This window comes from Erpetoichthys calabaricus, chromosome 2, assembly GCF_900747795.2.
Source record: "Erpetoichthys calabaricus chromosome 2, fErpCal1.3, whole genome shotgun sequence".
NCBI classification, from domain to species: domain Eukaryota; kingdom Metazoa; phylum Chordata; class Cladistia; order Polypteriformes; family Polypteridae; genus Erpetoichthys; species Erpetoichthys calabaricus.
The window spans coordinates 199,740,349-199,754,017 of NC_041395.2; the positions used below are offsets into that span (position 1 = coordinate 199,740,349).

At 39.6% G+C, this 13,669-nt stretch overlaps 1 protein-coding gene across 2 annotated transcripts in view; it reads left to right on the top strand.

Annotated features, from left to right (window-relative positions):
* The first annotated feature begins 1,102 nt into the window (after nt 1-1,102).
* Nucleotides 1,103-13,669, top strand: part of fgf12a (fibroblast growth factor 12a) — a 268,355-nt gene continuing 255,788 nt past the window's right edge. Inside the window, exons 1-2 of one of the 2 annotated variants that reach the window (XM_051922259.1) lie at nt 1,103-1,258; nt 1,441-1,563. In XM_051922259.1, coding sequence (XP_051778219.1) covers nt 1,551-1,563 — 13 coding nt within the window. In that variant the 5' untranslated portion in view covers nt 1,103-1,258; nt 1,441-1,550. Of the gene's footprint in view, nt 1,259-1,303; nt 1,564-13,669 lie in introns of those variants that run through there. The other variant, XM_051922258.1, reaches the window with a different exon arrangement.

A 13,669-nucleotide genomic window follows, 5' to 3' on the forward strand; every position in this document is an offset into this window, starting at 1 on the left:
GAGGTTGCATGTGCACAGGCTCTTCATGCCCATTCCAAGGTCGGTTCCTACCCTTTAGAAAGATGAAACTCCAACGTTCTGCATGTGATTCTACAATTGAACTGAGTTCAGTAAATGGATAAACAGATAATGATCACCATATAATAATAATAACAGCTATTATTAATATTATTATTGTTGTTGTTATTATTAGCTATGGGCGATATTTGTAAGAATTCGTATCAGATAAATGACTGATATGAATAAATTCTATTCATAATCTTAATAATAGCTATAACGCTTTGTTCTTGCGGCTGTTCCAAACAAGAATGTAACAAGAACGTCGGTGGACGTGCTTGACGACCCATATTAATATTTTATGTTCTTTTCTCCCTGTGTTATCTTAAACGGCGCCCTGTGCTGCTACAGCCGGATCTTTTTTTTCGTATAATCGTATGAAATTGGCCGCAGTCCTCTGACATCTTTTCATCTGGTAACACGTGGAGAACTGAGCTTGGTTCTATTTTTGCTATAACCACGAGACTCGTTATCTTTGACGGTGTCGTCGTGGTGTGCCAAACTCTAACGAAGCTGTACATTTGCGAAGTTCGCCACGCCCCGAAGGTGGCCTGAATACCGGGAGCATCCCTTCCAAGTATGCCGGCGTGGACCGTTCACTTTCGAAGCGGGCGGGGTGACGCAAGGGGGGATGGGTGGATGGGTGGGTGAGCCGCTGTGAGTCACGCGCAGCGTGAACTTCCAAAGACCGAAAGTCAGGTGATACTTAAAGAAAGCAGCCCCCTGTATCGTCGTGTAGACGGGCAACGTGCAAAAGGTTTAGATGATAGCAAGACCGTGCTGTCCCACAGGGCGGCCAGGGCTACAGGAAATCTAATTTTTTTAATTTGCCACCAAAAAGTATAGAAAATGGAATTGATGATCACATTTATCACTTTTAAGTGTTAATTTAACGCTATAAGAGTTAATTTAACTCAGGCGATTTTGCCGTACGGGCGGGGCATATGAGGCTTCTGTCTCTTCACATTCTCTTACTCCGGTGTATTGCAGCAGTCAGCACTGCGGCGGTAGCATCAGCTCACGGTGTCTGCTAACTTTCTGAAGTAAAAGGTTATTATGAAAGCCAGCCGCCCCACGTGCCTAATTTCCTAGTTTCCTTCATGTCACCTTAAACCTGAGCGTGAGGTTGTGACGTCACTGGAGTAGTTAATACGTCAGAGGCTGCAGCACCACACGCGTCGAGGACAGCTCCCGATTGCAGGTAATAGCAGAAAGAGCAGATGCTGCACACAGCTACGAAGTGGCTGCGTAGCATCTCCATCATCTCTCTCTCTGTCCCTCTCTCGCGCATATCCACACGCGCGCGCGCGGGGGCACACATTGACTGCCCAGACTGCTCTCTGTCTCCTATCTTCTAAAGTCTCATTTCATGGTTGGTTGCAGCTCCGCAAGCCTCAGGAATTAGGAAACGGGAGGGAAAGAACCGGCAGTGCAGACCAGGGCTCAATTTTTAAAGCACATCCCCCGTACCCCATCGATCCAGACCGCCGGACATGGAGAACAAAGGTAAGGCAACTTTTTCCGCCCCATGCAGAATTAGCGCAGTCCCAGCGATTCATTGCACGCTCACGCCTCTATATGTGTGTGTTCTTGTGCGTACACTGGGATACCGCAGCGATCGCCTCGTGCTGCTTGCCATTGCGGTGGCGAGTTGCAAATCTCTGCGTCTTCATTCTGGGTGATAGAAAAGGGAGCCCTGAGGCCACTCTCTCGTACCCAGTACAGCAGCAAAACGACAAAATAGCCAAGTGTCGGGCAGGATGGGTGTGAGCTGCGTGTGCGCACATAACATAAGCCCCATGCATTAAAAGATCACCGCAGCGTGGTGAAAACTTCGACCGGCTGACAACTTCGTCTCGTGGTGTTGTTTGTCTGCATACGTCTGTTTTCATGCCGATTTAACGACGATGTATTCGAGTGAGTGGTAGTTGAAAGTGGATAGTCCTGCAAGGGCACAGCCTGAGCAAAATCATGCCAACCAAAAACAATTTAGTTAACACCTTTCAGAATTCTGTTGCTTCCGTGAAGGTAATGACACTGCTTATTTTCTGACGTTATGCAGTTAAAAAAAACAACAACAAAAAAAAAATCATTTTCAATAACCGGCATAGCGGGGTTATCGTATCGTGCGTCGCGGATGCTGGAAGGCCTTTAATGATAGCTTTTATAATAAACTGGAACTTATTTTATTTTGTTTACCTTTTTAGTTTTACTATTGTTGTTCTTAATTGTCATTGTTATCAGTCCAAATTTGAGTGTTAAGCTCTGACATTTAGAATGAGAAACATTCCATTCACCGTACAACAAATGTTCTTGAAATAGGGATGCAAAAAGTAAACCAAAAGCAAAGTCCGAATATATTTACAGTTGTGATGACCTGAACGTGGCTGAAAGTAAGATTCTGTGGTGCTAGTGCTTGCAAATTTAAAGCAATGGCCTGGACTAATCCAGCATTACTAAATCTGTACTTTCCGGTGAAATTTCTATGAGAAATTTATTTTCCAATGCCTTAAATGTATAAAATGGATGTTGAAGTACAACAAGCCAAACAACTTGCAATATCGTATTCCATTCTTGGTTTGGGTGTTGCTGCATCACTTTAGCAGCACCTGTTCCTGTACATCTTAAAGCTGTAAATAAGAATATGCATGATAGCAGGTTAACAACATACAGATTTCTTGGGAATTATTAGGAATTTATGTTTTAAAGATATAACTGTTATTAATCTAGTCCTGGGTTGTGTAGAGAATTTTGTTTTTAAAGCTAATTTGTTTAATACTATTAAAGGCTTTGAGCTTTCTGAGAACAAGTGTTTCTAGAAGCTTAAGATAACTTGCTTAATGGTGGCCCAGTTGAAAATCATTGTGCGCCATATCAAGAATCCACCCGTCCTTTGAAGGGTAATAACAGTCAGCCCTCAATATTCTTTAAAGTCTATGGCATAAGTATTAGTCATTAGCTCAAAGATGACACTGATATGTTTGTACATTTTTCTTATAACAGACTTGTATAGTGTGAACTGGTCTGTGTCATTATTGCTTTCCAGCACCCGCTGTACTTAGTATGCCTGTGAGTGCTTACTGAGGAGCTTTTTTGAGTTATAATATTCATATGTAGGGTATCACCACAGCTTCATTTAGATTTGTAATGTATATTTACATATGTAATGTGGTAGTGGTGATGTTTTTACTCCTGGTAATAATCTTTACAGTGTTAACAGCAGTTAAATTTTGAATTGAGCGAGTCTGTTTCTCATGTGTGTATGCCACCAGGGTTTGGCTGCAGATTAATTTAGAATGCTTATTTGTTTATCTGAAATATTTATACTGGAAATTATTTTAGTTATAATTAGTTAGTACTTGAATAAACAAAAGTCTATCATCCATCTTTCAAACCCACTTATTCTGGTTCAGAGTTGTGGGACAGGTGATCATTTCCCTCAAAAATCCCAATTCCCAGTAGTTGTATGAGAAAGCAATTGGTTGTATTAAGTTATAGCAAATGAAACTATAACTGTGGTGATTTTATATGCATATATGCCTTGTTTTATTAGTTTAGATGCACTCTGTATGTACAATTTAAATAATGTGATGCTTTAGAAAGTCATTGATAAAGAACAATTAAAATAATGGGGAAAAAATCCATGCTATCAGTGAAAAAGTGAAAACCTTTGGCTATCCAGTCTTGCTGTCAATAACCTGGTCTGTATATAATTAAAGAAACTTTTTATTATTTAACTAGCTATGTTATTCAGCATTGACTGGGTATCATTTCAGAATGTCTTTGTAAATTTAAACTGGGAAAAATGTGTTGTGTTTAGATCAAATAGATCATTGATCGCGATACGTTATGAGATTTAAGTAGCTGTTGGGTTGTTAGTACCTTAAATGGCTAGCAGAATACAGCTTCAAATGTGAAGCTGAAGGAGTGCTGGGGAAATTGTGATGGTGGTGTAATGATGGCCAAGGCCAAATTTAAATAAATAAAATGGCTTAAAAGGCTTATAATTGCACCATCAAAACACAAATCACACTGTTTTATTTCATTATGCTCACCCCACCCTACTCGCTTAAAAATTAAGGTTCCAGAGTGGTTCTGTAGAGCAATGCCATAGGGGAACCATTTTTGGTTTCTGTTAGACCCATCCACATGAAGGTTCCAGAAATAATCTTTATTTATTTAGATCAGCAACAGGCTCCATACAGTAAATAACCGTGAATAGATGGTAACAAATTTTTAAAATGCCAATGGTCATGATTTCTAAAGGATTCTTGTTTACAATAACACAATCTAAGTCCAGGTCTCCTTAATTTGTTAGTATACTGCTCGGTAGTCCACCATACATTAACAAAATTTTAAGTTTATTCTACATATTAGGACATTTTTCCGAGCACAAAGAAACAACTTCATATGTCAAGAACACTTTCCAGAATGAAATGGTGATTTGTCAAGCAAAGGTTCACAACCCAGTAAAGAACCATAAAGTGCCATTAAAGAACAGTTATTTTTAAGAATATAACCCGGGTAGCATCAAGATGCCATATAGCCTATTTATTTAGCCTACCTTAATGTACTGAACTCTCATAGCTACTGCATTGTTAATCAATCAGTTAAAGCTAATTTTATTTTAGGATTAATGTTTTGATTTTTAAAGCAAATTTTATAGCACATATTCTGCTCTGAAAGTTGCCTTGAATAAAGGTGTCTGCTAAATAAACAAGACTATTTAATTAGGCTGTGCCTGCCTTTTCAATTGGATGGACCAGGTTTGTAAATGTTATGTTTTACATTCCTAATATGTATTGTAAAGCATTTAATAGTTCAAAAGTAATCAATTATTATATTGAATAAAACCATATACAGTATAAACCCTGTCACATTTACAGGTCAGTTCATTAAAAGGCTATGATAGACTTGAGCTTTGACCAGGACTGTTTCCTGCCCTGTACACATGGATGCCAGGATAGGCTGTGGCTCTCCACAACCCTGAATTGGATTAAGCAGGTTTAAAAATGACACGATGTATGTTAAAGAAGCTCAAAGTCCTAGTTGCAGTGTAGCATCTTTGTTACTGCAATGTACAGTATAAGTATGGAGATTAGGAAGCAGAGGGGTAAAAGAAAAAGAAAATTGTCTATCTGTAATATATTTCCTGGCTGTCTGGGCTACGGCTCATCAATTTCACCTTATGACTTGTCAGTTTCATGAAAATGGTAAGGCATAACCACATTTCGGAACTTCACATTAAGTGGCTTTCTGAGGAAAAAAGATTGAAGTTTTAAAAATGTTGACTTCAGGTACAGTTTCACTGCCAGATAATTTGATGTATTGTTAGCATTTCACATAAAATAGTTTTGTGTCAAGTCTACAGTTCCACTAAATGTCAAGACTTCTTATCAACCTGCACTAAAGATAATGTGTCCTGTATGGTGTAATGGATATGCCTTATGCAGTCATTTTTTTTCATGACTTCCGTGCAGCACAGTAATTTTGAGATCACAAAACTAAAGATAGCGTGTTTGCAGCGGAGAGAGTGGATCAGGTGAGCGGTCGGGGAGGACATGTCTTTGAAGAATTTTTTTATTATCTGACCTAGGAAAGATTAACTTTGACTGCTGGGGCCCATAAGCAGTTTCCATTAGTTGGTACACATTTGTTTTTCTGAACTGCTCTGCTCACAGCTTTTTTCATTTAAATAGTAAAAACCTGGCGGCACGGTGGCGCAGTGGGTAGCGCTGCTGCCTCGCAGTTGGGAGATCTTGGGGACCTGGGTTCGCTTCCCGGGTCCTCCCTGCGTGGAGTTTGCATGTTCTCCCCGTGTCTGCGTGGGTTTCCTCCGGGCGCTCCGGTTTCCTCCCACAGTCCAAAGACATGCAGGTTAGGTGGATTGGCGATTCTAAATTGGCCCTAGTGTGTGTGTGGGTGTGTTTGTGTGTGTCCTGCGGTGGGTTGGCACCCTGCCCAGGATTGGTTCCCTGCCTTGTGCCCTGTGTTGGCTGGGATTGGCTCCAGCAGACCCCCGTGACCCTGTGTTCGGATTCAGCGGGTTGGAAAATGGATGGATGGATAGTAAAAACCTTCAGGATTGCAGGATCCTGTTATTTAGTCTTGCCTACAGGGCTGACATGCTTTAGACTCCTTATCAATGAAGCAGATCATTTTCCGCCTTGTTTAACTTCTTTAATAGTGGTCTATTTGTCTTATGGGAAAGTTTCCACTCTAGATCACACCAGTTCAGAACATTCACTTAAATATTCTCAATGTTGGTCTCCGGATTTTGATGGAATGCCAACAAATAGACGTTTAGAACTTTGTTCTCATTTTAAGAAATGAGCAGGCAAATAGCTTATAGGGTACTGCCCTTATACAATCTAGAGGAGGCAGCATTGTCCACATGGAGCCTCTGATTGTACCTCATAAGATTGACCACTTAATTAACATGTGGATTCAAAATGGGGAATGAAAGGCTGCAACCATACTATCATTTTTGCATGCTATGTTAGGAAGTGACCAGTGGTGAATGCTTGCCAGTCAATCTATTAGGCAACATACGTGGCCGCCATCTTCTGAGGAACATCATTTTTAAAAGTTAAGGCGCACACGCTCCAGACGCCAAGGTGGATCCCAAAGTTTTTGAATTTTGATGATACTGAGTGGGTGCTGTTACCCACTAGCTGCTGTTTATGAAAGTCAAAGTTTGCCTGTTCTGTACACCAAAAGGCTTATGCTCCTTAACATCCAAGGTATATACACAAAATGGTGCCATTTGTACTACTGAAGCAATGTGCGCTGTGGACAACAATACCTCACAGGTTGTTGAAGTTTAGTAATTCCTACTACCCGCATTGGACAATGAGGGGTGAAGTCCGTCCACCATGCCAAGGGCTGTAAATGGGCTTTGACCCACATTGATTCTTGCTAGCAGTAAAAAGTATGGGAAGTGAAGAGTAACACAAAAAACTATGTAGACTGGGAGAAGATGAATACCAAAAATACAAACTGACAGGAGTCTGTGATAGGCATGCTCAGGGTGTTCTTGCATGATTCCCTGTACACCTTCCTCTTTGTGTCTCTGTGCCTTCAGTCACACAAACACTTAATGAAAGTCAGTGTGGAAAACAGGCCAGAAATCACCACAACTTTGTAACACCTTACATATCCAAGGAAGTTATGGAAGTATACATGCAAGCTTTAAGTGATATTCATGGCTAAAGTGAATGTATGTGAATCATGTGAATAGTTAGGTAACTATTGGGAGCAAACGCCAATTGATTCTTGAGTGTGGAGGAGTGAAGCTCAAAAATCACTAAGGAGTTAAAGTTACTGTCCTTCCTGTTTGAAAACTGGGTTGTATAAGGAGTGCAATTTGGTTGGCTTTTCCTCTAAATGTTTTATTTGATTTTTTTTTGTTCTCTGTAAAACATTATTGTGATTAATCTCAATACAATAGAATATGATTCTAAAAGCTCAGGAACAAGTAGTGTGTGAGACCACTGGACTCCCTCCAAATGTTGCATTACTCGAAACAGGAATAGTAGTGATGAGCACATTTTACATTGTTTTGTATGCTGAGCAGCAACTGACTGGCAAACATATCCTGCTGGTACCTGAGAGCACCTAAGGTGCAGCACAATCTCATAGCTGACCCTGTGTGTCATAAGGAGAACCTATCCATGCAGTCAGGCGAGTGCTGGAATAAGGAACAGTCCACAATAGACTTCACAAGCAGATTGGAGGTCATGTTCTGGCGCATTTATAGCTTTTTCATTCGGCAAGGTTTCAAATGGTTTCTCTATGTTTCTTTAGATCAAATATCAGATATGACCTTCTGAAGTGTCCTGGAAGGAAACCCTTCTGATCACATGAAGTAAATGAAGCCTCCTGGAAAGACCAAAACCAAGAAGAAATTGTTGGTTAATGTAACAGCAAGGAATTAATTAATCGGCTACTGGTTCATTAATCAAGACTTTATTTTATATGGCGCCTTTCAGTCTGCACATTCATAAATCACCAAAAAAGAGTAAGGACTATAGCAAACAGTACTGCAAATTGCAAAAGTGTTAATTATAAACCACACTTGTGGTTTATGTTAAGCTTGGAGGACAGAGAGCCATTAAACTAAGATGTTTTGTCATTGCTTGTTAGGAGCACTCTGTTTGCTTGTCTGCTCACAGCAGGCATCTGAGTGAAGTTATGAGAGCCCAGCCTCCCCTTCGTTCAAGCTATATTCTGTTTATAATCCTCCTTTGGCTTCTGCAGTTCTATTTCTTTAGCAGTTACTGTATTTCCTGCCATCGCTTATAACAACTGACAGGTTTGGACTCCATTCATGTGATTTTTTTTTGCTACTTTTCTCCTGTAAAATTCTGTGTTGTTGTATTATGTAGCCTACATAGCAAGATTCCCACCAAGTGGCAGCATAGCGAAAAGAGCATGTTAGAGTTTCATTGTACTTTGTACTGTGGACGCTGAAGTCGAAAACAACAGAAGACAAACACCAATTTAAAGTAAAAAGCAATTTCTTTATTCTTGATGAGTCAAAGAGACTGCCGCCCCACCTTCCAGCTCAGTGCCACTGACTGGTCAGAACAAATAGCCTGCCTAAAAGAAAAAAAATCCTCTCTTTTTATTACTTAGCTTATTCATTAACCAAAGAGAAAAAAACATGGCAGTTCATTTTGAGGTCATACATAGATTGCTGTAAGTTACGGTCACATCCTGATTTATTACATGCAGGAGTGCACAGAGTTTCTTACCAAAATAAAGAGTTATCAGGGCACTCACATTCCTAGGAAATATGCCCTGATCAGCGCACACACACAAGACAGTCTAAAAGCAGTTTCTTATAGTTCAGTACATCTCTCTATTATAAAAAAAAATACTGGAAAGGAAAAGCAGGGCGGCGAGACGTGATCTTCTCGGAAGTTCTTGGAAGACACGGAGCATCTCGCTGGGACCGTAAACATGAGACTTGGTGCCAAGAGATTGTCCCGGGGACGTGGAACATGAGATTCTTGCAAGACATGCCCTACTTACAAATAAGAGCACGGCCAGAAAAACACTCAGCCATGTAAAGGCACATAGCACACACAGATCCTGTGCTCTCAGCACATATAAAGTGTATAAGGACAATACGTTCTAGATGAAACATCAACGACTAAGCAAAGAAGAAAGAGCAGCGCGGAGAAAAGAGACCCAAAAGCGTTGGAGAGAAAAAAAGGCAGCTAAGAGATTGTGAAAGCAGTGGAATTCGAAAGGCTCAAACAAATGATGGCGCGATACACATGCAGAGAAAGGTACAGAATATGAAAGCAGTAAAATTCGAAAGTATTGTAGCGTCCAGCCAAGTTGAAGCCTTTTTTGTTTTAAGTGACTGTTAGGTCCGATTGAGGGAGGGCAGAGTACAGCATGGAAGACTGATAGCGGGTTATTGATTGATGCGGTAAGGGGGGGCGAGACCCGGGGTAGGAGGGGTTGGAGAGGGTGTTAGAAAGTTGTGTTTGGGGTTACGAAGTCGGCGGTTCTTCAAGTAAAACTTTTGTGACACTTTATTACGTCAGTCGCTACAGTATCAAAAAAAAGATAGTAAAGATCGCATTAGCGCAAACAACAGGTAATTAATCATCAGAACCAGGTTTTAATGAAAAAATAGCAGGACAAATCAAGGTCAGAAATAAAAGGCAAAGAGTGGAAAACAAAGTCTTTTTGCCTTCGCATCATTCAATGCACAAAACATGGATTTACACAATAATGGACCGTACGCTATGAGAATCTGTGGTCCCGCACCAGTTAAAGCAACGACAAGTTTAATTTCAAAGAATACACAATTCGGTCAGGTGTATATTTATGATCACAAAGAAGCGATGTAAATTTTAACAGGCAACAAGAAAGGTGATGTATATATTCCGCGAATAACATTAGACACCAAAGGAGATCGTGATATGCCATTTGTATTAAAATGTTTACAGTTTACCATGAGAATAGCTTTTGCTATGACAATTAACAAATCACAGGGACAAACATTAGAAAAAGTTGGATTATTTATTAGAGAAAAAGAAACAATATTCACTCATGGGCAGTTATATTGTTTTTGATGAAGCTTTAAAGTAAAAGTGCAAATAATGAAATTGAAACAATACCAAAGAAAAAAAAAGCTTTTAAAATTGTATATCTGATTAACCAAACACAGTGGTTGGTGAGCGAAGCGAGCTAGTTAGTTATAAAGAAATTACATTCTTATAGCTTTAATATCTTCATTATATTTTGTTTGGTTATCTTAATAAATCCTTATTTATTAATCCACTAGCTGATTACCCAATGGCTTCACTCACTGAGTGCAAAGCAAAAAAATAAAATGTAGTCTATAAGTTATTAAACAGTAAAACATTAACATTTTAAGAAGTAAAGATACATTGAGCACTACTGGAGTGGTTTCGGGTAAACTACATTTTAAAGGCGGTATAACACAACAGGTAAGTAGTACTAACAGCAGCTAAAATGTATTTGGATCATCTCTTGGTAGTAGATCCCTTTTGAAAGGCGCTACACAACTGCTGTGGTATAGAAATTACATTTTCTATGTGATCGTCCAAATTTCTGACAACCTTGCACTATGTGCCTGTGATTTAAGAGAAAAATAATTCTGATAAATGTGGACACTGCCCTTCCGTGCTTAACGGGCAGAAGGTACAAACAATTCCCAAGTCCAACACTTTACATGAAGAGGTCTGTACATCTTCTTAGATGTAAACTCTCCATCTTCTTAAAATAATTGATCACAAAAGCAACCTTGAATGTTGCGGGGTTTTAGTGACCCGAACTCACCTTAAGGGACAGTAAGTAGTCGTACAGGGCAATTTACAAACAGAGTCCTGCTTCAATGGCGCCGATTACACTCATTCGCAAAGATTTCCACTCTCCCAGGAGCCGACGGGGTACTTGAAGTGTCACAAACAGTGCGAGAAGAGAGGACATTGCCCGAAACTGCGAAGCTCTCGACCCAGCGGAGCAGCGTCCACTTTGTTCTCACGACCCCTCACCGCTGAAGGCGGTCTCGTCTTCACATTGTTTACAGCTCGGCGCAGTTAAAAAATAGAAAGATGCAAAGCTGTTTTCCTCATCTCTTCTACTATCAAGTACTGCCAACTAAAAAAAAAGTTACAATGTGGCAGTTTTCGCGACAGTCACGTGGACGAATAAATAAAACTTCTCTGTCAGAATGCGCCTGGCAGCGGACAGCTCAGCGCTGTACTCCAGAGAGGAGGGCTGGGAGAGGGCGACGCGGGGCGCACTTCTATGGGATAGATTGGTGTGTTTGTGTTTACTTCTTTTTAATATCAGTAAAATAACTCTCACACAAATTATAACAATTCGTAAAGACGATATAAAAATGGATTCCACAAATGACGTGATTAGTTCCTGTATTACAATATGTTCTGTGGTCATACGTAATTTCCATATCGCATGGTCATATGTAATTTCCGTTTCAAATGCGAAAAGAATTTTATATATATATAGATAAGGGACATGTTTCTTATAGTTTTAAGCAAGAATTCAGAAACTGTCACATTGATTCATAATATCACAGGGTGTTCTGTTAGTATCAAGCGGTCAGCATTTTCTCATAAAAGAATGCAAACCAGTCTCATATTCTGTGCACAAGCTTAATTCTTTTTCTACCTAAATGAAGAACAAATCATATAGAGATAATAAGTCATATAGCTCTCTGCAGCAAGATTAATACAAAATACATTCATTGGTATTGTGAGTTAAATACTTATAATCATTACAGTTAATAATGTTTTTTCTTCCTCAGTATAAACAAAAAGAAACCAAATCTGAACTGAAGTGATTACACTGCATTATATTTCTAGTAAAAACTTTTAGTAGCAGGGTGTTGTACCATGTTAGCCATTATGGATGCAACAAGAAGTCAATCAAAATGACACCTTTTATTGACTAACTGAACAGATTACAACATGCAAGCTTTTGAGCAACTTAGGCCCTTTCTTTAGTACTTGCCTGAAGAAGACGACTGAGCTGCCTCAAAAGCTTGCATATTGTAATCTATTCAGTTAGCCAAATAAAAGGTGTCATTTTGATTGAGTTCTTAATAAAAGCCTTACATCTTTGAAAGAGCCAAGCCACCTGCACGTCACACTTCCTGTGATATGTGGTGTACATATACGATGAAAAAAATACTCAGAAAATGAAAAGGCAGAGTGTGCGATAGAGCCCATCCACCATGAAACAGACTGAAGCACCACTAAACAATTATGACATTTTTTTTAACGCATTATGAATCACTCTTGCAAGGGCATTGCTAGTTTCAACACTTATTAAGGTCTTAGCCTCCCTATTCTGATAAAGCCATTACCTCAACGTGTGATTTGGATTGCAAAATGTGGGGGTGGACCATCAAAGCACACACAAGCATTATCATTTCAGCAGCAAGTTACTCTGTGAAACTACAAAATATGTTTCTGTATAGTGAAAAGGATGCAAGCAATCATAAGTGTGACTTTTTTCAGTTATTATCGTCTAGTTGTCTACAGAACAGAGACAGTAATTCACAACCTAGATATCAAACTTCAGTGACAATAACAGCACTTGGCAATGACGTTCTGAGGTGAATCCACACCCCAGGCCCTAAAATGTGGCCGTGGATAAAGTCGAGTGGTAAAGTGAATCAGTCAGTTTCCTTTTAAAATTGGCTGAACAGTTTGCTTTTTTCTCTTTTATAACATGGATATGCTGTTTTACAATATGTGTACAATCTTAAGGTATGGATCTACACTGAAAAACATATTTGCCTCAGAAAATGGAAGAATTTTGTAAATTTTAAGCCATGTTTCACTTTGGGACCCAGCTACTCATTAGCTCCATGGTAAAATGCAAGAGCAAGCTAGCTTTTTAAAGTTATAAAATACTGTATACTTCAGAATACAATTTCATGTAACAAATTGACATATACCATGATTGGGAAAAAATACCTTTGACTTTAAAAATGCCAAATTGTTTCTTTAACACGTTCATTTTCTTTTGCCCTGTTCAGTGTTAGTTTGTGCCTGCTGCCCAAAGCTGGATTAAATGATCTTGAAAATGGCTGAATTGATAATATGCTAAGTATTATAATAATGCTGCTAGCACTAGTGTTCATAATAAATGACTATACTGATAAAACAGCTACTAGCAACGCTATTAAAACTGATGCTGCCTGTGGCTCTGAGGCTAAGGATCTGTGCTGGTATCCCAAAGGTTGCCGGTTCGAATCCCAGTCACTGCGAAAAGAGGTGCTACTCTGCTGGGCCCTTGAGCAAGGCCCTTAACCTTCAACTGCTCCAGGGCGCTGTACAATGGCTGACCATGCGCTCGGACCCCAAGGAATATGCGAAAAAAACAAGTAATTTCCTTCAGGATTAATAAAGTATAATAAAATAAAATAAAAAAAAATAATAATAAATTGTTTTACCAAACCTCTTTAATCAAAATTTAAGACAGGGTAGCTGGCCCTGCACTGGCACTGTATGAGTGTGAGTGTGCGTAAGAGTGTGCTTGTGATGAAGTGCTGCCCCATGTGAGATTGTGCCCAGCACTCCCTGCATGGGCACCA